The 24,277-nt window shown below is 39.0% G+C and overlaps 1 protein-coding gene across 5 annotated transcripts in view; it reads left to right on the top strand.

The window, feature by feature from the left end:
• kcc (solute carrier family 12 member kcc) overlaps window positions 1-24,277 on the top strand; it is a 731,707-nt gene that overhangs the window by 701,638 nt on the left and 5,792 nt on the right. For all 5 annotated transcript variants that reach the window (XM_076198824.1, XM_076198825.1, XM_076198828.1 and 2 more), the window contains 2 exons: window positions 7,894-8,010; window positions 23,237-23,310. In XM_076198824.1, coding sequence (XP_076054939.1) covers window positions 7,894-8,010; window positions 23,237-23,310 — 191 coding nt within the window. The remainder of the gene's footprint in view (window positions 1-7,893; window positions 8,011-23,236; window positions 23,311-24,277) is intronic.

Consider the following 24,277-nt stretch of genomic DNA (forward strand, 5'->3'; position numbering starts at 1 on the left):
GAGTGAACATGAGGGGTTGACCAAGGATGACATGGATGGATGGGGTAAAAGGAGCATTGGGAAAGAGTGGAATGTCTGTTGAGGGAGGAAGGGAAAGGACAGAAGATAGGGGTGAATGGAGAATGGTTGTGTATGGATGATGCATGAGGGGGAATGGGATAGTGATGGGGGTGAGGGAGTATGTGAAAAATAAATTGACACAGCCCAAAGGGATTTCTCCCCACTTCTCCCTTTCTGCATGAGGGGACGGAGAGGGGGGTTCGCCAATTTAATGAAGTGGCCTTGCTGTGGATATGCCATGTCTTGCATGCAGAAATGACCCATCTTCCAGGAGATGCTATGATAAGAGGGAGGGAGGGGGATGGATGGGAGTGGAGTATGTGGGGATGGAATGGGTGGGAGCAATTTTTATGTCTTTGTTTTTTGGCTACCTCCCCTGTAATGGGGGAAAAAGACTTTGGTATATTTAACTAGTTGTATTTTGCGGGAAGGGGAGCTATGCACGTGGTGTCCCGCCTTCGTATCTCGCAGTGTCTAGTTTGCTCTTAACCCCTTCACTCCGGGCCAAAATCTCGCGGGCAGCATTAGCTGCCAGATGTGCGATGTTGCGTCATAATACTCGCATTATAAAAAATAAAGTTACCGCTGTATTGCTCGTTCTCTTTCACCCGTAAATTATGATAACCATAGAAAATATGATGAAACCAGTTTACAGAGTATGGGGGTCACGCAGGTACAACTACAATATATTTAATCAAGACGCCGACATCGGCATCCTTGCGTACCCACTTGCTCCTCATGACGCCTACGTAGGCATCATCGTATTGAAGGGGTTAAACTCATGAATGGTTTTTGCACACACTATTTCATTGGCCAGTTTGTTCCAAGTGTCCACCACTTTTTGTGGAAAAATGTTTTTCTTCGGATCTCTTCTGTAACTATGTTCTTTTTATTTTCTTTCCATGTCCTCTTGTGCTTCTCCTGTCCCAGTTTAACAAGTCCTCTCTATTGAGTATTTCTGTGCCTTTCATGATTCTGTAGATGGTCAATAGGTCACCTTTCTCTCTCTTCTTTGCTCCTGAGTCGGTAACTCCAGTTTAGCCAATCTCTCCTCATATGACAAGTTTGCAAGTGCAGGTGCCATTTTTGTTGCTGCTCTCTGGATTCTTTCTATTTTCTTTATATTCTTTGTATGTATGTTATTTCTTCAATTTTATACTATTATATGGTATAAAAACTGGGCAAGATGAAAAAAAAAAAAAAAAAATGACAGTTTGGAGGTCCTAGTGTCAATTTGAATTATTACCATAGGTTCTTCAGTTTGGCTATCATGATTTTGGCTATTGCATGGTGATAGATGCCTCAATTATGCATGATGAGGATGGTTAAGTGTATATATGTATGTGTGTGTATATATATATATATATATATATATATATATATAAATATATATATATATATATTCATATAATGAGAATAATTGAGTAAACTTGTCCATGCCTACATAGGGAAATAAATTCTTAGACTTTATTTTTGAAATATCAGATAATTGAAAATTGAATAGTTTTAAGAAAAACATCATAAGAAATACTATTAAAAAAGAAAGAAAAAATATTTTGGAACACTTCTGGCAAAAAAAAAGTTGCCAGGGAAGGAGTTAATGGAGGCAAAAGGGAAAGGTCTAAATATGTTTGTGATGAAGTGTTTAAGAGGTATGGTGAAGGATATAAGTAATGATAAAGTAAGAAATAAAGAGTTGAAGTCAAGATTGGGAGTAGAAGGAGAGCAGCCATATGAGATTCAAATAATACTGATATATTTTGGGGATATGGAAAGAATGAATGAAGTAAAACTAGCAAAAAGTGTATATGCTCATAGTGACCCGCTTTTGTATCTTTCAGTATCCAGTTTAACCTTAAATTCTTGTATAGTTTTTGCACTCATCGTTTCTTCATTCAATTTGTGTGAAAAGCTATTCTTTTTCAGATCTCTTATGTAGCTATCCTTTTTAAGTTTCTCTTTGTGTCCTCTGGTTTTTCTTCTATCCCACTTTAATAAGTCATGTCTATCAAGGACTTCCATCCCTTTCATAATTCTGTATATGGTTAGCAGGTCTCCTCTTTCTCTTCTTTATTCCAGGGTAGATAGAGTTTCTCCAATCTTCGTTCGTATGTCAAATTGGAGAGTGTTGGTGCCATCTTTGTCGTTACTATTTGAATTCTTTCTAATTTCTTAATGTTCTTTTTTTGTACTAGGTGTCCATAATGTTGCAGCGTACTCCAATTTTGGTCTTATCATTGTAACTAATATTTTCTTTACCATTTCTTCATCCATGTAATCAAAAGACACTTTCATTGATCTTAATAAATTGAAAGTTTCTCTGACTAATTTGTTGATATGTTTGGTGTCATGTCATGGGTGCTAGTTACTCCTAGGTCCCTTTCCAAGTTGACTTTTTTAATTTCCTTTGTAGCAATTTTGTATTGTCCTGTAATAGGTGTGCTGTGTTGAGGCTGCAGCATTTGTGTGCCTCTCATGTCAAGGTGATCCTTGACTTTAAGAACTTTGGTTTCATGGTGTAGATCAGTGTTTCTCCACCAGGGTTCCACAAAAGTCCCTAAGGGTTCCGCAAGAACAAGTGAGATAAGCTAATGCACTTTTGATTTTTCATTTAATTTCATATACGTAATATAATTATACATGCACGACATATTCTTGGTTAATGTAATAATGTAATGTAGACATCATCCTATCTAACCTACTATTACAAAAAATAAAATGAAATGAGAAAGATACCATTATGGTATATTTTTTTTTTTTTTGCGGAGGGATTCCTTGAGACATGGAACTTATTTTAAGGGTTTACAAAGGATTACAAAGGCGTAGCATGCCGACAGGAGACCTTTTGATCCATATCTAGGTCGGATGCAAAAAAAAAAAAAATCATAATAATAAATTAAAACTATAATAATGTAAAAATAACAAATAAAATACATAAATAAATGCATAGGTATAGTTGAATAACAAACAAAAAGGTAAATAGTAAATGATTATAAATTGACATATAACTAATAATAAATGAAAATCAGACAGACAAATTATAACAAAACAAAAACAAATAATATAACATAAATTATAATCATTACAGCATCTTACTTAGGTATTTATCTAAATGATTCTTAAAGCTTCGAACTGAACTACATTGCACTACCTGTGCAGGAAGTTTATTCCATTCATTAACTACACGGTTGGCAAAGTTGTTTCTACCTACTTCCAAATTGAATCTATTTCCGGACAGTTTGAGACCATTGTTTCTTGTCTGATTCTCATTCAATGTGAAAATTTGGTCACTTTTGATGTTGTCAATTCCCTTTAAAATCTTAAAGACCTGTATCAAGTCACCTCTGAGTCTACGCTTTTTTAGGGAAAACAGATTCATGTGCTTAAGTCGATTTTCGTATGATTTATTTTTTATATTTGGAATGAGTTTTGTGGCTTGCCGTTGTACTTTTTCCAGTCTGTCAATGTCTTTAATGAGATTCGGTGACCATACGGAAACAGCATATTCCAAATGTGGACGAACTAACGATTTATATAGCTTGTTAATGAGTGATGGACTTTTGAAATCAAAAGATCGCGCAATCAATCCCAGAATCTTATTTGCTTTCTCAGAGGCTGAAATACACTGCTTGGATGATTTGAGGTCGTTACTGATAATTACGCCGAGATCTTTTTCACTATCCACTTTTGTTAACGAATTTCCAAATAACTTGTAATTGTACTTACTGTTATTTTTATCTATGTGCATTACCTTGCATTTACTTGTGTTAAATTTCATTAGCCACTTTTCAGACCATTGCTGTAATTGATCTAAATCTTCTTGAATATCTAATTGGTTTGAGTGATCATTTGCCACTCCGCACAGTTTTGTATCATCAGCAAATTTGGAAACAGTAGATTTTAGTCCATTGTCTATATCATTTATATATACTATGAATAGAAGTGGCCCAAGAACGGAACCCTGAGGAACTCCACTTGCAACATTTTTCCATCCAGAAGTTTTTCCATTTAAAACAACTCTCTGTTTTCGACCTTTCAACCAATTACTAGTCCAACCTAATAGGCTACCACTTATTCCATGCAAAGCTAATTTAGTAAGTAGTCTTTCGTGTGGGACGGTATCAAAAGCTTTTGCAAAGTCTAGATATATTAAATCTATATTGTTTCTTTTGTCATAATTCGAGATAACTGTGTTGTAGAATTCGAGTAAGTTAGTCACGCAAGAACGTTTCCGTCTGAAACCATGCTGGCTATCATTTATCAAACGGTTACTTTCTAAATGAAATTCGATATCATCTCTGATGATAGTTTCCATTATTTTTCCTACGATCGAAGTCAAACTTATAGGCCTATAGTTATTTGGTTTCTTTTTGTCACCTTTTTTGAATATGGGAGTAACGTTAGCTAGCTTCCATTCTCTTGGGACATCTCCGGATATGATGGATTTCTTGAAAATAATTTCTAATGGAACAACAATCTCATTTTTAATTTCCTTTAAGATTCTTGGATGCCAACCGTCAGGCCCTGGTGTTTTATTAACTTTGAGTTTGTCTATACACCTTTTAATTTTTTCTTTTGTTATATTTACCGTAGTTATGCAAGGGTAAAAAGGTTGAGAAACGCTGGTGTAGATGGTTTGTAGGTGTTGTATATGTACAGCTTGTAATTGTCTTAAAGGCTTTGTTATGTATGATCTGTAGGGTGTTGTGGTGTGTCTCAGTGAGATTAGGGGCCTGTTTAGGGCTTGCAAAATCCAAAAATTACAGGGTTTTTTTTTTTTTTTTTTTTTGCGGAGGGATTCCTTGAGACATGGAACTTATTTTAAGGGTTATGCAAGGGTAAAAAGGTTGAGAAACGCTGGTGTAGATGGTTTGTAGGTGTTGTATATGTACAGCCTGTAATTGTCTTAAAGGCTTTGTTATGTATGATCTGTAGGGTGTTGTGGTGTGTCTCAGTGAGATTAGGGGCCTGTATAGGGCTTGCAAAATCCAAAAATTACAGTTGTATAACTTTGTATGAGTGTTGCCACCATCATAGAGATTCTTTTGAAATGTTTACCTAAAATTCACTCATGTACTAAACATTTTTTAATAATTGCCGGAAATGCTCCCTTAATGTTATAGTGATACCAAACTCTGGTTGTAGAAAGTAAAATGTCCAGACTTGTGGTCATCTACTGTAATAATCATCAAAATTCCTTGGTATTTCACTCTTTTAGTAAGGTTAGAATTCATTAATATTGTCTGATATTGATATTGTCCATACAGAATAATTGGACAAGTAACATAACATAGGGAATGCTTGGACAATAACATAACTAGCAAACAAGTGACACCTGTCCATGATTGAAAGGTGTCATTAATGTGAGGCATGATGATGGCACCCTGTTTTTGCATTGATAATGTGGAGGATGAAAGGATAAGGTTACCATCATACAAGACTGCGTACTTGAATTTTGTACTTACAGTTTAACAAGTCATAAGCTTACCAATATGCCATTAGTTTACCCGTAAGCTTTTTATTAAAAAGGGTATGTAGAAGTCCATGAATGATGCTGAACCTTCATCCTTGTCTGAAGATGCTCTTTGTGTTTTGCTCTTTTCATCTAACATAACAAGTACATTTTAGAAAAATTTGTTTACTTGTAAAGTTTGGTATATATACACACACACACTCGTGTGTGTGTGTGTGTATATATATATATATATATATATATATATATATATATATATATATGTATATATATATATATATACACAGGGTGTTTGGGATAAATTTGACACACTATCAGAATTGAAAGAAAAAAATCATATCTTGGCCAAAAATTGATGTATTCTCAAAATACAAAGTACATATCTTAGAGGATCTTTGGCAAATACAGCTGACTCAAAGAAGTCTCCCTGAGCCTCCACCATGTCCTGAACCTGTAGCAAGGGGCCTTCATGGTGTCCTTTGAGAGACACCTGAACACCAGTTTGATCCTGGCAATCAACTCATCCTTGGTATATACCTAGTTGTATTATATGAGAAGGGAGCTATGCTTGTAGTGACTCATCTTTGTACCTTTCAGCATCAAGTTTGTTCTTAAATTCTTATATAGTATTTGCACACACTGTTGCCTCATCCAATTGTGTTGTACGCAGTACGATTGGTGTCTTTTTCAACTGTGCCCCACACATAATAGTGCATGGGGTTGCAATCAGGCAAGTTGGGTGGCTAAATGTTGGGACTGGTGAAGTCAGACATTTTCAGACAGCCACTTCTGGATTTCCCAGAGGTGTGACATGGAGCTGAGTCCTGCTACCATATGTATGGTCTTCCCACAGCCACCCTCTCCACCCAGCTTTTGACAACAGTGGGCAACTCAATATAGCCATCTGAAATGAGTCTGAGTCCCTCTTCAAAGATGTGGGGCAGCATGACATGGCCTTCACTGGAAATGCACCCAAAGACCATCACAGTTTGAAGGAACTCGATCTTCATGAATTGCAGGACTTTGCGCGGACTGTAGGCTAGCCACCTGTTGTTCTGTGCATTATGCAACTGGTCCAGGCAGAAGTTCTTCTCATCTGAGAAGAACCAGAGCATCCCTGGCTCAACTGGATGTTTGACCTTTTTGAGGAATTTCTTGGCTTTCATAAGGTGTTCTCTTGGGCCTTGGCTGTGAATAGTTGGCCCTTGCATCTCTTGTATGAGGAGTAGCGGAGATCCTTGTTCAGTGCTTTCTTCATAGTCGCCAATCTGATGCCCATGTCTCTCACCAATGTTTGCATTACCTTGCCTGGATCTTGCTGCACCTTATTTTGCAGCTTCTCGATGAATTTTGTTGTGCATACTGAGTCAGAACACCTGCTATGATCCTTCCTGCTAGCCACTGCTTCTACGTCTCAGTTGCAATTCTCCAGCTCACATCTCATGGCCTTCACAATATTCAAGGAGCACTGAGCTGGAGCTAAGATCTCAAAAAAATTTAATCCAGCACAAATCATCATGATACAGGTCACCCTGTTCCAATATTTTGGTGCTTTCCAATTGTCCATGCTCTCAAGCTCTCACACCCACCAATAGTACACAGAATCAGCTATCCATTGCATTTTACTGCTATTAAATCCTTCAAATGGTTCTGAAACGATAGAAAATAAAAAATTATCAAATTTATCCTGAGCACCCTGTATATGTATATATATATATATATATTTATGTGTGTGTGTGTTTGTGTGATTCACCATGGTTCACCATGGTCTTGGATCACATGTTGGACTTGTGATTGACAACTATTACCCTCCCAGATGAGTGCTCAAAGCTCATATATGACTGATCTATGGGTAATGCTGTGACCTTACACATGCACACACACCCAACTCTCAGCCCACGAGAATTGGAGTAACAACTCGCAGTGCAGTGATACTGAAATTATTTCAGTCCTGGGTGGGATTCAAACTTGGACCGCTGTAGCAGTGGTTGCGAATGCTACTAATACACCATTGAGTTATGGGTGTGTGTGTGTGTGTGTTTATATAAGGAAAGACTCATGTTCTATATCACATGCAAAACAGCTAGATGGTATAAAATTATGATTAACATATGCTAGGCCTTATGGACTTGTATTATACGTGCAGTCTTACACAAGGTTGTCCATTCTTTGAGTCTTGAAAATGTTTAGTATAGTATTTTTCATGTAGTAACAAATAAAATGTCTCTCATTTGGTCCATTTCAAAGTGCAAATACAGCTGTTTAGAAGCACGTGAGATCTGTAACCACCGCTTTACTTGAAATTTTGAATATTCTCATAATTATAAAGACATCCTAACAAATACATCCTCATTATTCAGGTTCAAGCAATTGTTGATCATCACCATCCAACTGGTGAGCATTCTGCAAGTAAGGTGCGATTCAAAGAAGAGGAGCCAGCACCAGAAAAAGAAATGGATAATGTAGTTGCAGATGAGGTATGTGTAGCAGTACAAAATATTGTATGAACATGTATTAAACCAATTTACCTAATTGTAGTGTAGTACTCCCAATGTTGACTTTAGGCGCATATATTTTTTCTATCTTAAAATTTTACCTTTATTATTATTAATTGTATGCACTTAAATAAGATATGGTGATTTTAACCCTACAACTATTTTGACCAGGATAATGTTCTCTGATATATATGTATATATATATATATATATATATATATATATGTATATATATATATATATATATATATATATATATATATATATATATATATATATATATATATATATATATACATATACAAGCCGTGGGCTTCGCCCTCCCCACCTTCGCCGGGGGCATGGCTGCGCAAACAGCGGCCTACGGCTCCAGCTATCCACGCTCTAATCCCCTGTTTTCCCCTTCCACAGCGTTTTTTAGAAGAATGTTTTTATTTAGACTTTTATATATATATATATATATATATATATATATATATATATGTATATATATATATATATATACATATATATACATATATATATACATTCAGACATATATACATACACATATATATATACATATATATATATACATATATATATTATATATATATATATATATACTGAATATCTCAATATCGGAGAAAAAGATATTTGAAGATACGTATATTACAATCACTAACTATGATCCCCTTCATCATGGTTTTACAGAGGATGGGTTAACTTAAATATACTATTTTTTCATTCTCCCCTATCTTCTGTCTTCTCCCTTCCACAGCAGACATTCCCCTCTTTTCCAGTGCCCCTTTTACCTCATCCATCTCATCCTTGGTCACCCTCTCATGTTCACTCCTTCCACCTCTGCCTTCCACCCCTCTATTATTAATCGTCACTCATTCTTTCCATGTGTCCAAATCATCCCAATACTCTTTCATCAACCGTATCTCCCAGCTCCTTTTCCAGCCCTGCTGTCTTCCTCACCTCCTTGTTTCTCACTCTTGCCTAGTAACCCCTTTCATACTTCTCAGCACCTCATCTCAAACACATTCAAACTCCTTTCTTCCTACCTTGTTCCATGTTTCTCCCCCATACAATGCTGTCGGCACATTCACTCCTTCATACAATTTCCTCTTGGCATCCATTCCCAAATGTCTATTTCTCGTTATATTTTTTAATATCCCAATCTACATTTTACCTTCACCACTCCTCCCTTTCCTGCCACATATGCACCCAAATATCTAAAGGTATCCACTTCCTCCAGTCTCTCTCTCTTAATACTCACTTCCAATTTGCTGCCATCCACTCCCCTTGTACATCTCATCACCATCCATTTACCCACATTTATCTTCAACTTCCATCTTTTACACACTTTCCTAAACTCTGTCACTAACTTCCTCAATCCCTCCTCTGATCTTGCCAGAAGTGCAATGTCGTCAGCAAACCACAACTGGCTTATCTCCCATTTTTCTCCATATTCTTTAACCTTTTTCAATCCCCAACCCATTACCCTTGCATTTACCTCTTGCACCACCCCTTCCATATATAAATCAAGCAGCCAAGGCAACATAATACATCCCTAACAAAGTCTCACCTTGACCTCAAACCACTCACTCTCTCCATTTCTAATTCTAACACAGGCTCTACTACTCTCGTAAATTCTTGATTGCTCTTAACAGTTTTCCTCCTATCTCATATATCTGCAGTACCTCCCATAGTGCCTTCCTGTCTACCCTGTCATAAGCCTTCTCTAAATCCATAAAGGCCCAAAACATCCTTACCTTTTCCTAAAGTTTTCTCACATATCTGTCTTTCCACAAAAATCTGATCCATGCAACCCCTACCTGTCCTAAACCCACACTGTTCCTCACCAATTACTCCCTCTATTCCTCTCCTAATCCTCTCAATCAGAACCCTCCCATAAGACTTCTGAACTCCAATCAACAAACTGATTCCTCTGAAACTAATACACTTACACTTGTCTCCGATTCCCTTGTAAAGTGGAACTATGCAGGCACTCCTCCAGTCGTCTGACACTCTACCCTCTCTTAACCCCTTCCATACGGTGCCGCACACGTAGGCGTCATGGGGAGCGAGTGTATTCGCGAGGCTGCCATATCGGCGTCTTGATTATATTTATTGTAGTCGCCCCTCCATAATGACATTCTTTCTAATTCTTTTGTAATCGCATTTTCTATGGTTATCAAAATTTACGGGTGAAGAGAGAACGATCGATATAAGCGGTGACTATATTTTATGATGCGAGTATTATTACGACACGTCGTACGGCTGGCATTGGTTGCTGCCACCGAGATCTAAGTCCATGACGCCTACGTGTGCGGCACCGTATGGAAGGGGTTAAATATAAAACAACCTCACCATTCAGTCCAACATCACTGTATCTCCCTTTTTAGACACTCTGCATGAGACCCATCCAACTCAGGTCCCTTACCTGCTCTAATCATTTTAATAACTGCTTTCACCTCATTTTCCCTTATTTCTCCTCCATTTTCCTCACTCATCACTCACATTTTCTTAGCACCTCCCACTGCAACTACCTTTTCCTCCCTGTCCTCCTTCACATTTAGCAACTCCCTAAAATTCTCTGCCCATCTTCCTCTTACTGCTGTCTCTTCCATTATCATTTCTCCATCAGCACCTTTTACCTTTTCTTCTCTACTTGATTTGCCTCCTCTTCCTCTCTTAATTTCTTTCCTAAAAACATATTTTTTATTACTTTCAAAATTTTCTGTCATACTCTTAACCCATTTCACATCTCTTCTTTTTGCTTCCTTTATCTATGCTTTACTTCTCGTTTCTTTGTACTTCTCATACAGTTCTCTCATCCTATTTTGTAACCAATCAGTGAATGCTCATTTCTTCTCTTCTACACCCTTCTTTACTTCCTCATCCTACCACTCACTTTTCTTCATCATCCCACGACTCACTACCCTTCCATTTCCTCCCATCCTTCTTGTTCTACACGCCAACTTTGCATGCCTTGTGACTTCCTCCTTGAACCTTCCCCATTCCTCCTCCACTCTTAGTTCTACTCTATCCTTCACTCCCTCCCACTCCTCTCTCAGCTTCTTGTACTCTTCCTTTTCTTTGTCATTTAAACAGTTTACTTTAAGCACCTCCCTCCCTTCTGTCCTTTTCCTCTTTCTCCATCTATCCTCCACTCTCAACTTACCTTCCACCAAAAATTATCTGATATTCCTCCACTCCCTCCCCATAGAACATGTACATCCCTAACTCTTCCTACTATACCCCAGGTTACCACTTCATAGTCCATTAATGCTTTATTTGCCACCCTTCCATCCACAAACCTCTCCCATTATGACATTATCCCATATATCTATGAGGAATTTCGCTGTTCACCATCAGGGCCGTGCCAGTTAGCAATGGGTCCTGCAACTGTGCATGTGAGCTGCTCTTTGTCTGATCTTCCTTACAAAACCTGTTCAATATGGGTGACCCTGCAGAGATTTCCTCTCTATTGACATAGATTTTATAATCATTAAGATTCTCAAGCCTATCCACCACATCAAGGTGTCAACTCTCGGATAGGGGGTGGGGTGGTACAGGGAGGTAACTGTAAGAGTGATGGGTAAGTAATTGGAGATGATTGGCCATAGAGGAGGGGGGTAAGCCTGTTGTTGTTTGCTGATGACACTGTGCTTGTGGCAAGGTTAGATGTAGTTTGAGATGGAGTATATGATAAGAGAAAGTCGAAGGTACATACATACATACACACACCAAGGGCTTTTTCCCCTTTACAAAAGAGATAGCCAAAGTCAAAGGCAAAAATCCACTGCTACCCATTTCATCCCCACATACTCTATTCCCATTCACCATCTCTCCATCCCTCCCACTGCAGCAAGACACAGCACATCCACAGTAAGGCTGCTTCATTTAATCAGTGACACCCCCTCTCCATCCCCTCATGTAGAAAAAGAGAAGATGAGGAGAAATCACGTTGGACTGCATCAAAATATTGTTCACACATACGCCCTCATCAACTATCCCCCAACCACTCCCTTCCATGCATTACAGCATCATCCATACACAATCATTCTCCATTCACCCCTATCTTCTGTCTTCTCCCTTCCTCAACAGACATACCCCACTTTCACAATGCCCCTTTACCCTATCCATTCATCTCATCCTTGGTCACACCCTTATGTTCATTCTTTCCACCTCTGCTTTCCACACCTCTTTTACTAATCTTTCTTCACTTATTCTTTCCACATGTCCAGACCATCCCAATACTCTTTCATCAACCCTATCTCCCAACTCCCTTTCCACCCCCACTCACCTCCTCATTTCTCACTCTAGCCTAGCAACCCCTACTGTATTTCTCAGGTATTTCATCTCAAACACATTTAAACTCTTCTTCTCTTATGTTTCTGCCCCATACAGTGATGCTGGTACAATCACTCCTTCATACAATCTTTTAGCATCCATTCCTAAATGTCTATTTCTCATCATACTTTTTAATACCTCAAGGCATTTACTTGCCTCTCTCAATCTACATTCTACCTCCACCTCCACTCCCTTTACTGCCACATTTGCCCCCAAGTAATTAAAGCAATCCACTCCCTCCAGTCTCTCTCCCTTAATACTTGCTTCCAATTTCCTGCCACCCTCTCTTGTACATCTCATCACCTTACTTTTACCCACATTTTCAACTTCCTTCTTTCACACACCTTCTCAAACTCTGTCACTAAGTTCCTTAATCCTGCCTCTGATCTTGCTACAAGCACAATGTCATCAGCAAACAACAACCGGCTTATCTCCCAATTTTCTCCATATTCTTTAACCATCTCCAATGCCCGGCCCATTACCTTTGCATTTACCTCTCACACCACCCCTTCCATGTATGAATTGAACAGCCATGGCAAGATCACACACCCCTGGTGAAGTCCCACATTTACCTCAAACCATCAACTTTCTACTACTCTTATAAAAATTCTTGACTGCTCTTAACAGTTTTCCTCCTGTCCCATATATCTGTAATACCTCCCACAGTGCCTTCCTGTCTACCCTGTCATAAGCCTGTCCTAAACCCATACTGTTCCTCACCAATTACTCCCTCTGTTCCTCTTGTTGAAGATAACTATGGATAACAGTAAAATGAGATGTAAAAGGGGAGAGGGTGGCAGCCAGTTGGAAGTAGTCTTAGAAGAGAGAGACTGGAGGGAGTGGATAGTTTTAAGTATTTGGGGTTGTATGTGGCAGGAAATGGAGTGGGAGTGGAGGTAAACTGTACAATGAGAAAATCAAGAAATGTCTAAGGGAACTGAAAAGTGACATGAGATATAGGGATTTAGGAATGGATGCAAAGAAAAGATTGTATACAGGGTTGATTGTGCCTACAACACTGTATGGGACTGAGACTTGGAATCTAAGAGATGCATAAAGGAGAAGTTTGAATATGTTTGAGATAAAGTGTCTGTGAAGTATGGTGGAGGATGAGAAAGTAAAGAGAGCAGGTCTGGAAAAGGAGCTGGCAGTCTTCCATTATGTGTTGTATGGTATGGGGTGAAGTGTTACATCCTGGGCAGCTGTTCACAATGCGGTCATCCAGCCTCTTCTGGTAGCTTAGAAGTGCTGGGTGGTGGCCACACCGCAGTCTGGCCAAGTGGACTCTGTCCTTTCGTGGGAGCGAGGATTCAGAAGGGTGGATATCAGGGGGTCTGGCATGCAGCAGTGTGTTGTCTTTCAGTGTGTTAATGGAGCGATGAGTGATATGATTAAGAATATGTTTCCGGAGGCTGGTATTTGGTGGTTGTGGAGGAAGAGAAGAGAGTATTTGTGCATAATAAAGGTCTTTGGGTGTTGTTTTAATGTTTCTTGGTGTGTGTGGGTGTTCTGCTATGTAGTGTAGCAGGTGTGATGTGTTTGTGGTGGCTGCGGCAAGTGTTTGTGTGCCTCTCATGTCGAGGTGGTCCTTGACTTTGAGGACTTTTGTTTCATGGTGTAAATGGTCTGTTGGTGTTGTATTTGTGCAGCCTGTAATTGTTTATAGGGCTTTGTTTTGTATGATTTGAAGGGTGTTGTGGTGTGTCTCACTGAGATTAGGAGCCCATGCAGGACTCGCATAATTCAACACTGAGCGTATGCATTGTTTGTATATTGTTATATTAGTTTCTTTGTTTTGTCCAAATGTCGTTCCAGTGATTGACTTAAGTGTGTTAAGTCTAGGTGTGCATTTGTTTTTTATGTTTGTGATGTGTTGTTTGAAAGACATGGATGTATGTGTTTGTGTGTGGTATTAGAGTGTTGTTGATGTAGAGATGAGGTATGTACTTGTGTTCTATTGTCCAGTTGGTGAGAAGTGTTGCTGTAGATTTGGTTGGAGCTATTATGAGTCTGTTTGTGATGAACCATGTGTTGAGTGTATCAAGGTATGGCTGGATTATTTCTGCAGCTTTGTCTGTGTTATGATGTGTGCATGTGATTGTTATGTCATCTGCATAGGAAGAGATTTGTATTTCTGAGGTGTCTGGTGTGGGTAAGTCATGCATGTATAGATTAAATAGTGTGGTGGATAGAACTGAGCCCTGTGGTACTCCATTCTTAATGTTTCTGATGTGCGATGATTGGCCATTATATGACACGTAAGCATTCCTACCTGCCAGATAATTGGCCAGCCATCTTTTGGTGTTATTGTGCATGTCTGTGTTATATATTTTATTTGTTAGCTTGTGGCGGGGGATAGCATCAAAAGCTTTACTAATGTCTAATGTTATGAGAAATGTTCTGTGGTGGGGCCTATCTGAATTGATGCCATTAAAATTCTTTGTGTGAGGTTTATCAGAAGAGTGTTTATGGAGTGTAGTGGCCTAAAACCGTGTTGTGAGTCAGCAAGGGGAATATGTGGTGTGACAAGTTTAAGTATTAGGCGTTCAATGACTTTAGAGGGGGTGCAGAGAAGTGTGATTGGGCGGTGCGATGTTGGGATTGTTGGGTCTTTGTTCGGTTTTGGAATGGTGATTATTTTACCATGCTTCCAGATGTCAGGTATAGTGTTGTGTGAATAGCTGTAGTTTGCAATGTTTGTGAGTGCGTGTATACCTTGTGGTCCAATGTGTTTTAGGTGGGTGTTGCTTATGTTATCAGGGCCACAGGCAGATGAGTGCTTGAGATTATGTATTATGAGTTTTGTCTGACTGTCTATGAAGGGTGTATAGTCTGAGTCTGTGGGGAAGTCTTTCTTACGTCGAATGGTGCGTCGGACGTCAGGGTGAGAAGTGAGATGGCTTGTCTGTGCAAAATGACGTATGAGTGCGTTTGCTTGTTGTCTGTTTGAGGGTAGATTATCTGTTGTGATTATTGCTGTGTGAGAGCGTGTAGTGTTACTGTTGGATAGTATAATGCTGTTGAGTATTTTGTACAATTTGCTGGTGTTTGTTTTGTGATCAAGTGCATTGATTAAGTTTTGCCAATTTTGTGTTTTTTGTTTGTGTATTTTATTAGCAATCACAGTGTTTAGTGTTTGTATTTGGTCTGCTATGTTTTGAGGGATAGGTGTGGGGGTATCATGTTTAAGTGTGTCACGTTGTCTGATGAGGTCTTGGATTTCTGGTGTGAAGTTGGGGTTGTGTGATTTTCTGTTGCCTCTAGGGATGTATCTCTTGTCTGCGTTTTGTATGATTGTATTAAAAGTGTGCACAGCATTGTTTATGTTTGTGATTGGTGTACTGTTAAGTAATTCAAAATGTTGTTCTGTCTCTTTAGTAAAAGCTTCCCAGTTAGCTCTCTTGTAATTGGTGTATGTGTGTCTGTGGCCAACTGGGGTGCATCTTGTTTTGGTGATGATGATGATTGGAAGGTGGTCAGAACCAAGGGTTCCGACCACTCTCCATGATGTTGTTGGGGTTAGGCAGGGGGAGCAGAAGGTGATATCAGGAGAGGAGGGAGTGTAGAGGGCTTTGTGTGGGATATGTGTATGAATATGTGTGTTGTTCATGATAGTCAATGTGTCAAACTGAGTCTGTATATCAAGCCCTCTGTCTGTGTCAGGGTTGTCGACATACCAGGCAGACTACTTGGCGTTGAAGTCACCACCCATGATCAGGTTGGGGATTGAGGGTAGTTGCCTAAAGTGAGGCCTGAAGGTGTTTGGAACTGTGGGGGATGATTGGGGGGGAATGTACATGTTAACTATTGTCAGTGTTGATTTGTTGCCTGTGCGGATTCGAATGGATTGGATTTCTGTTGTGTTATCTGTGGTAGGGAGGAGAATTTTGGTTGTGGCACTTGTGTCCACAAAACAGATGGAGTGATGGATCAGGCTGATGAGTCCACCGCCATTGCCGTTGGTCCGGTCTTGTCTGATGGTGGTGTAGTTATGAAATGATGGTGTTTTGTGTGAGTGTCTTAGTTTTGTTTCTTGTATAATCGCAATGTGTATGTTGTGTTGTTTAAGAAAGTGTTCAAGTTCATGTTTTTTTGTGTTAATACCGTCAATGTTGTGTTGTAATATGTTGATGTTGTGTGTTTTGTATGTGTTGTATGTTGCCGTCTGGGGTTGAGGTTGGGGTGGTAATGGGGAAGGTGTAGGATCTGGGTTAGAGGGGGGGAAAGGAGAGATCGGGGACAAAGGAAGGGGAGTATTGATCAGGGGTAAGGGCTAAGGGAAATTGGGAGTGGATAAGGGTGCTGGCTGTGGTTGGGGAGGTGGGAGTGGGGTTACTGGAGGGCAGGTAGAACATGTCCAAGTGTTTGTGTATTGGTTTGTGTCAGCAAGTGTTGTACTGATGAAAGATTCCTAGGGTGGTTTGGGCACATGGAAAGAATGAGTGAAGAAAGATTTCCAAAAACAGTGTGGAAAGCAGATGTGGATGGAATGAATTTGTGGGGATGACTGAGGATGAGATGGATGGATGGGGTGAAAAGGGGCTATGAGCAAGAGGGGAATGTCTGTTGAACAGGGAAGGGAGAAGGTAGGGAATAGGGTGAAGTGAAGAGTGGTTGTGTATGGATATTTTGATACAGCCTGAAGGGATTTCTCCCCACCTCTTCTATTTTCTGCATGAGAGGACAAGGAGAGAGGGATGCTATGTATGTGCTGTGTCTTGCTGCACTGCTTCTGACCCAGGCAATGGGCAGGAGCCAGGGATGACCCTTCATCCACTAGGAGCTATGATGAAAAGGAAATAAAATGTGGTGGATAGGTAGTGGAATGGTGGGAGTGGATACACACCTTAACTGGCTACCTCCCTTATATGGGAGGAAGAAGCTCATGGTGTTTATACGAAATATAGTAAATGTCTAGGAACTTTATCAAATGCCTTGTTGATGTTTAATGCCACCATGACCATTCTTTCTAGTGGTGCCTTCTTGTCCAATCCCTCCAACACTTGTATGATGTTTGTGAAAAGTGTGATGGTGAAGTGGCCTTCCTTGAATTTATGTTGATTTCATGAAGTAGGAAGATTAGTTATATTTTTTCCATTACTCTTTCCATCAGTTTGAATATGGTGGATAGTTATGAGATTGATCTGTATGATGGAGAGGCTGGAGGGTATTATATACCTCTGTCTGGGGTATTGGCTGCATGTTATTGTGGGGTTAACCTCTTCACTCCGGGGCACATCGCACGTCTGGCAGCATTAGCTGCCCGATGTGCGATGTTGCGTCATAATAATCGCATTATAAAAAATAAAGTCGGTGCTCAATCGTTCATTCTCTTTCACCCATGAATTTTGATATCCATAGAAAATATGATGAAGCCAGTTTAGAGAGAATGGAGGTTGCGTAGGTACGACTACAATAAATATAATCAAGATGCTGACGTCGGCATCATCGCGTACCCACTTGCTCCTCATTATGCCTACGTAGGCGTCACCGTATGGAAGTGGTTAAGCTACTCAGTAGCATGCAGCTGATACTTTGAGGTCTATATGGGGCGCCCCTATGGAATAGAGCCACACATCATTTTGTGTGTGATAGAGGTAATCTCTATTCACAGAGAAATGATACTTTATTATACTGCAAATATCCCTCTATTATGTTGTCACCCCAGTCCTGTACCACTTATCTGAATGTTCATTTCCTCTTTTTTTTTTTTTTTTTTTTTTTTTTTTTTCCCGAACCCTGTGCTGGGGGAGAAGAATACTGCCACTGAGTGCTCGCACTTGAGTCTTTAAAGGTGACAAAAAAAGGGATGGGGATAGGACTAGGAATCCTACTCTCTATAGCCCCAAAGGGGACATTACTATAAAAAAGTAAAAGCATAAGAGGGTCTGGGAGGAGCTTTCCAACTAGAAATGTGGTACAGATGAAAGTAAAAGGGAAGAGATGGGCAGTATGTTTATGAGAAGAAAGATGGATGTGTTGGCGAGTTTGAGTTTGGGAGTGTAGTTGGGAGGATCTCAGGAGTGAAGAGAGGATGAGGGAGAGAAGGGATGGCTATACTAGTAAAAGAGATAGGTAAACATGTGGTGGAGTGGAAGGTTGCTTCAAAGTTAATGTGGATGAAGGTGAAACTGGGAAGGGAGATGTGGGTTTTTGTAAGTGCATGTCTGAGAATGAGAAGAGTGTAGAGGAAAGGGAGGCTTTTTGGATAGATCTAAATGAACACATAGAGAAATTAGGGAGAAATGTCAATGTAGTGGTATTTGGGAGATCTTAATGCTTGGGTAGGAAATAAACTAATAGATGGGGTGGTTGGGAAGTGTGGAGTTCCAGGAAAAAATCGTAGTGGAGAGTTGATGGTGGAGATGCGTCTTGAAAGAGAGCTGATTATAACAAATACAGTGTTTAGGAAGAAAGTCAAGCATAAGTACACATGGGAGAGGGTTGTGGATGGAAGGGTGGCAGATAAAGCGTTAATGGACTATGTAGTGGTAACCAGGGGTAGAGAGATTTGGGTTATTGTAAGTGTGTATGGACCTGGTAGTGAGAAGAGCATAGAGTAAAGGGAGGCTTTTTGGGTAGATTTAAATGAGTGCATAGAGGGATTAGGGAGAAATGTCAATGTAGTTGTATTGGGAGACCTTAATGCTAGGGTAGGAAAGGAACCAAGAGACAGAGTGATTGGGAAGTATGGAGTTCCAGGTAAAAATCTTAGTGGAGAATTGATGGTGGAGTTGTGTCTCGAAAGAGAGCTGATGATAGAAAATACAGTGTTTAGGAAGAAAGTCAAGCATAAGTACACATGGGAGAGGGTGGTGGATGGAAGGGTGGCAGATAGAGCATTAATGGACTATATAGTGGTGACCAGGAGTACGGTAGGAAGAGTTAAGGATGTACATGTTCTAAGGGGAGAGAGTGGGGGAATATCAGATCATTTTCTGGTGGAAGGTAAATTGAGAGTGGAGAATAGGTGGAGAAAGAGGAAAAGGGCAGAAGGTAGGGAGGTACTCAGAGTGAATTGTTTAAATGGGAAAGAAAAGGAGGAGTATAAGAAGAAGCTGAGAGAGGAGTGGGAAGGAGTGAATGATAGAGTAGAACTAGGAGTGGAGGAGGAATGGGGATGGTTCAAGGAGGGAGTCATAAGGTATGCAAAGATAGTGTGTGGAACAAGGAGGGCAGGAGGAAATAGAAGGAAGGGTAGTGAGTGGTGGGATGAGGAAGCAAAGAAGGCTGTAGAAAAGAAGCAGGTTTTCATAGATTGGCTACAAATTAAGACGAGGGAATTGTATGAGAGGTACAAAGTAAAGAGAAGGGAAGTTAAGCATAAGATAAAGGAGGCAAAGAAGAGAGCAGATGTGAAATGGGGTAAGAGTATTACAGAAAATTTTGAAAGTAATAAAAAGATGTTTTGGAAAGAAATTAAAAGAGGAAGAGGAGGTGGATCAAGTAGAGAAGAAAAGGTAAAAGGTGCAGATGGAGAGATGATAACAGAAGAGAAGGCAGTGAGAGGAAGATGGACAGAGTATTTTAGGGAGTTGCTAAATGTAAAGGAGGATAGGGAGGGAAAGGTAGTTGCAGTGGGAAGTGCTAAGAAAATGAGAGTGAGTGAGGAAAATGGAGGAAAAATAGGGTAAGATGGAGTGAAAGCAGCTGTTAAGATGATGAGAGCAGGTAAGGCACCTGGGTTGGATGGATGCCATGAAGAATGTCTGAAAAAAAGAGGTACAGTTATGGTGGACTAGATGGTGAGGTTATTTGATATTTGTTTAAGAGAGGGTAGAGTGCCGGAGGACTGGAGGAGTGCCTGTGTAGTTCCACTTTACAAGGGAAAGGGGGACAAGTGTGAGTGTAGTATTTTCAGAGGGATCAGACTGTTGAGTGTAGTTGGGAAGACTTATGGGAGGGTCTTGATTGAGAGAATTAGGAGAGGAACAGAGGGAGTAATTGGTGAGGAACAGTGTGGTTTTAGGACAGGTAAGGGTTGTGTAGATCAGATTTTTGTGGTAAGACAGATATGTGAGAAAGCTAGGAAAAGGTAAGGATGTTTTTTTGGGCTTTTATGGATTTGGAAAAGGCACTGTGGGAGGTATTTCAGATATATGGGATAGGAGGAAAGCTGTTAAGAGCAGTCAAGAGTTTTTATGAGAGTAGTAGAGATTGTGTTAGGATTAGAAATGGAGAGAGTGAATAGTTTGATATAAAGGTGGGACTTCATCAGGGATGTGTTATGTTGCCCTGGCAGTTCAATCTATACATGGATAGGGTGGTGAAAGAGGTGAATGCAAGGGTAGTTGGTCAGGGATTGGAGATGGTTAAAGAAAATGGAGAAAAGTGGGAAATAAGCCAGTTGCTGTTTGCTGATGACACTGCGCTTGTAGCAGGATCAGAGGAGGGATTGAGGAAGTTAGTGACAGTTTGAGAAGGTATGTGAAAGAAGGAAGCTGAAGATTAATGTGAGCAAAAGTAAGGTGATGAGATGTACAAGGGGAGAGAGTGGCAGCAGGCTGGAAGTGAGTATTAAGGGAGAGAGACTAGAGGAAGTGGATAGTTTTAGATACTTGGGTGCAATTGTGGCAGGAAAATGAGGAGTGGGGGTGGAGGTAGAATGTAGATTGAGAGAAGCAAGTAAATGTCTTGGTGGATTAAAGTGTAATAAGAAATAGACATTTGGTGATTTGTTGACCCAAAAACCTACACATGCCAAATTGCATGTCAATTGGGCCAGTGGTTTGGATTTTATTATTTCTAAATTGACAACAGTTGCCATGGCAACATGATAGGTGTTAGTAAGAATGGTATAAGAAGGTCCTGCAATGTTAATGACATGCTCAGGTGATTTGTTGACCCATAAAACCATCACATGCCAAGTTGCATGTCAATTGGGCCAGCGGTATGGATTTCATTACAGGTCGTCGATTTACGACCGAGTTCGGTTCCGACAGACAGGTCGTAAGTCGATCTGGACGCAAGTCAGACTTTATATATATACAGTATATATTACCATTTAAATATTATTTTTGTCACTGTATATATATGTATTATATATTATATTTAGCATACTGAAATAATCTTAGCATCTTTGAACTATGTTGTATAGTATTTTTTAACCTTTTTATAATTTTATCTGATTTTCTTTGGGAAATGTAGCCTAGGCCTAAGCATACTGAATAAAATCCTATCATCACCTATGATATTTTGTACTGTATTTTTTAACATTTTTATCATTTTATCATCAGACTTTCTTTAGGAAACGTATGCATACTGAATAAAATCTTATTATCTTTGAGCTGCGTTGTTTAATATTCATTAATATTTTTATAATTGTCTTTAGGAAACGTAGCTTACGTATACTATAATACTGAATAAAGTCCTGTCATCTTTGACCTACAAATACTTTTTTGTTGGTTAAATTAAAATCATTGTACTGTATAGTTTACATCTTATTAATCGCAAAACATTAAAAATACTAAATGCAAGGCAAAATTAGGAATTTTTTTTTATTTCAAAACACATTCTTTTCGTTTACGCACTGTACCGAAAATATTTCTATCGACAACAGACTAGGCATAAACAAAGTTTACTGTTACATTTTATTAATTGCAAAACATAAGAATACATAATGCAAGGCAAAATTAGGAAAAAAAAATTCAAAACACATTCTTTTCGTTCATGTACTGTACCGAAAATATTGCAAAACATAAAAATGCAAAATGCTGTACCGAACATTGTTATCGACAACAGACTAGGCATAAAAAGTTTTACTGTTACATCTTATTAATTGCAAAACATATAGAAATATAAAATGCAAGGCAAAATTGGGATCTTCTCTTTGTCTTTTAAAATTATCGACACTGTAGAATGTGATAACTGAAGTTCACGTGCTATCACATTTACTTTCTTCCCGCCTTCATAATGTTTTATCAGTTTCATTTTCGTGTCAAGATCAAGAGCCTTTCTTTGTGTCTTGGCAGGCTTGGAAATATCGAAAGATAATTTTCTTTTAGACATCTTGATGGGGGTTTGAAGCACAAAAAATTTAAAGATATAATCCTTGTAATGAATGAAGTCAGAAATACCACATGCTCCTGAAAGAGAGGGAAGCTGACGCTGCTGGCAGCCTGCCAAAACTATCGTACTCTGGTCTCGCAGCGTGCAAAGTAATTGTACTGCACTGCCAAGCATAACATTGCAAATCTATTACTCTATTAAATGTTAAATATTATTGCACTATCTTGTGGTCGTAAAGTCGATCAGTCGTAAGTCGCATAGGTCGTAAGTCGACGACTACCTGTATTTCTGAATTGACAACAGTTGCCATGGCAACATGATAGGTGCTAGTAAGAATGGTATAAGAAGAAGGTCCTCCAATGTTATTGACATGCTCAGGTGATTTATTGACCCATAAAACCTTCATATGCCAAATTGCATGTCAATTGGGCCAGTGGTTTGGTTTCTATTGATGATAATCTGAAAATTGACAACTTAATGGTTGCCATGAAAAGGCAAATATGGTATGATGGAGATGTCTCACATTGTTTTTGATATGCTCATGTAATTTGTTGATCCATAAAACCCAGGTATTCCAAATTTTAATCAAATTGGACCAGTGGTTTAGAGTTGATGTGTATTTCTTTACCGAAATCTTTACAAATTATCACCCTTAATTCTAACATTTTTCTAGCCAAAAATTCATATCTCCCTTGTTTTTTAAGTTATTTAAAAAATTTAAAAAGCATTTTGTTTCTAATAAAATTGCCTTTCATATGCAACAATAATTTAAGGGTTAAAAAAAAAAAATTGAAAATTTTGTGTCCGAACCTAAATAGTATAGTTCTTCATTAAATTTTGTATATTTTTTCTTCAGGTTGAAGCATCAGATGGGGATGCAGAGAAGAAGTCAAAATCTGAAAGTTTCAAGAAACTTCTGTCTATTAAACCGTAAGTTTTGTTACACAGATATTGAATGGGATGAGGGGGATGTAGAGTTGAGTGGAAAATAAAGTAATTGGGTGACTATTTTCACCATATAATAGTATGTCACATTATGTTTATAATCATAGTGTGACATACTATTTTCACTGTGGGGCTGTTTTGGGGACCACCTGTCCATCATTGATGATTGCTTATTATATTATGAAAATTTTATTATAATGGACATGTTCCTTATATCAACAAATTTCATAATGTATACATTGTCTAAAGTACAGACACCTGTACACCATAAATTTAAGAGCAGACTAGACACTGCAAGATACAAAGGCGGGACACCATGAACATAGCTCCCCTTCCCATAAAATACAACTAGGTTCTTTGATGTGCTAAATTACATTAGACTATTTGTGTTAGTACAAGTGCAAGGATGAAAAAAGGGCATAGACCTGTCCATCACTTGTGATTGCCCATTATATTATGAAAATTACATTATAATGGACATCTCCATTATATCAGCAAACCTTGTAATGGACATATTGTTTAAAGTTCAGACACCTGACAGACTTTTTGCTTGGAGCCGAGTATGAGAAGTAAAATTCAATATCATAAAATGCAAAGCACTAGAAAAAGGGAATAGTGGCAGAAGACCATCCTTGGGAAGTGAACTCATTACAAAAGCAAAAGATAAGAAAGATTTGGGATTGTTGATAAAAGACAAACTGTCACCTGACACACATATCAGCAGGATTGTAGGAGAGATGTACAGACTACTGCAGAAGTTCAAAGTAACATTTCACTATATGGATGAAGGGATGATGAAAAACTCGTTGAATCCCTGATCTGTCCTAGACTGGAATATGTGTCAGTAGTGTGGTCCCCACACAGAGTAAAGGATATAAGCAAGATTGATAGAATATAAAGGGGAGCAACCAAACTGGTCCTCAGCCCACCAGATAGACCATATGAGGAAAGA

Source organism: Oratosquilla oratoria, chromosome 15, assembly GCF_046742065.1.
Source record: "Oratosquilla oratoria isolate Oo_2021 chromosome 15, ASM4674206v1, whole genome shotgun sequence".
NCBI lineage: Eukaryota > Metazoa > Arthropoda > Malacostraca > Stomatopoda > Squillidae > Oratosquilla > Oratosquilla oratoria.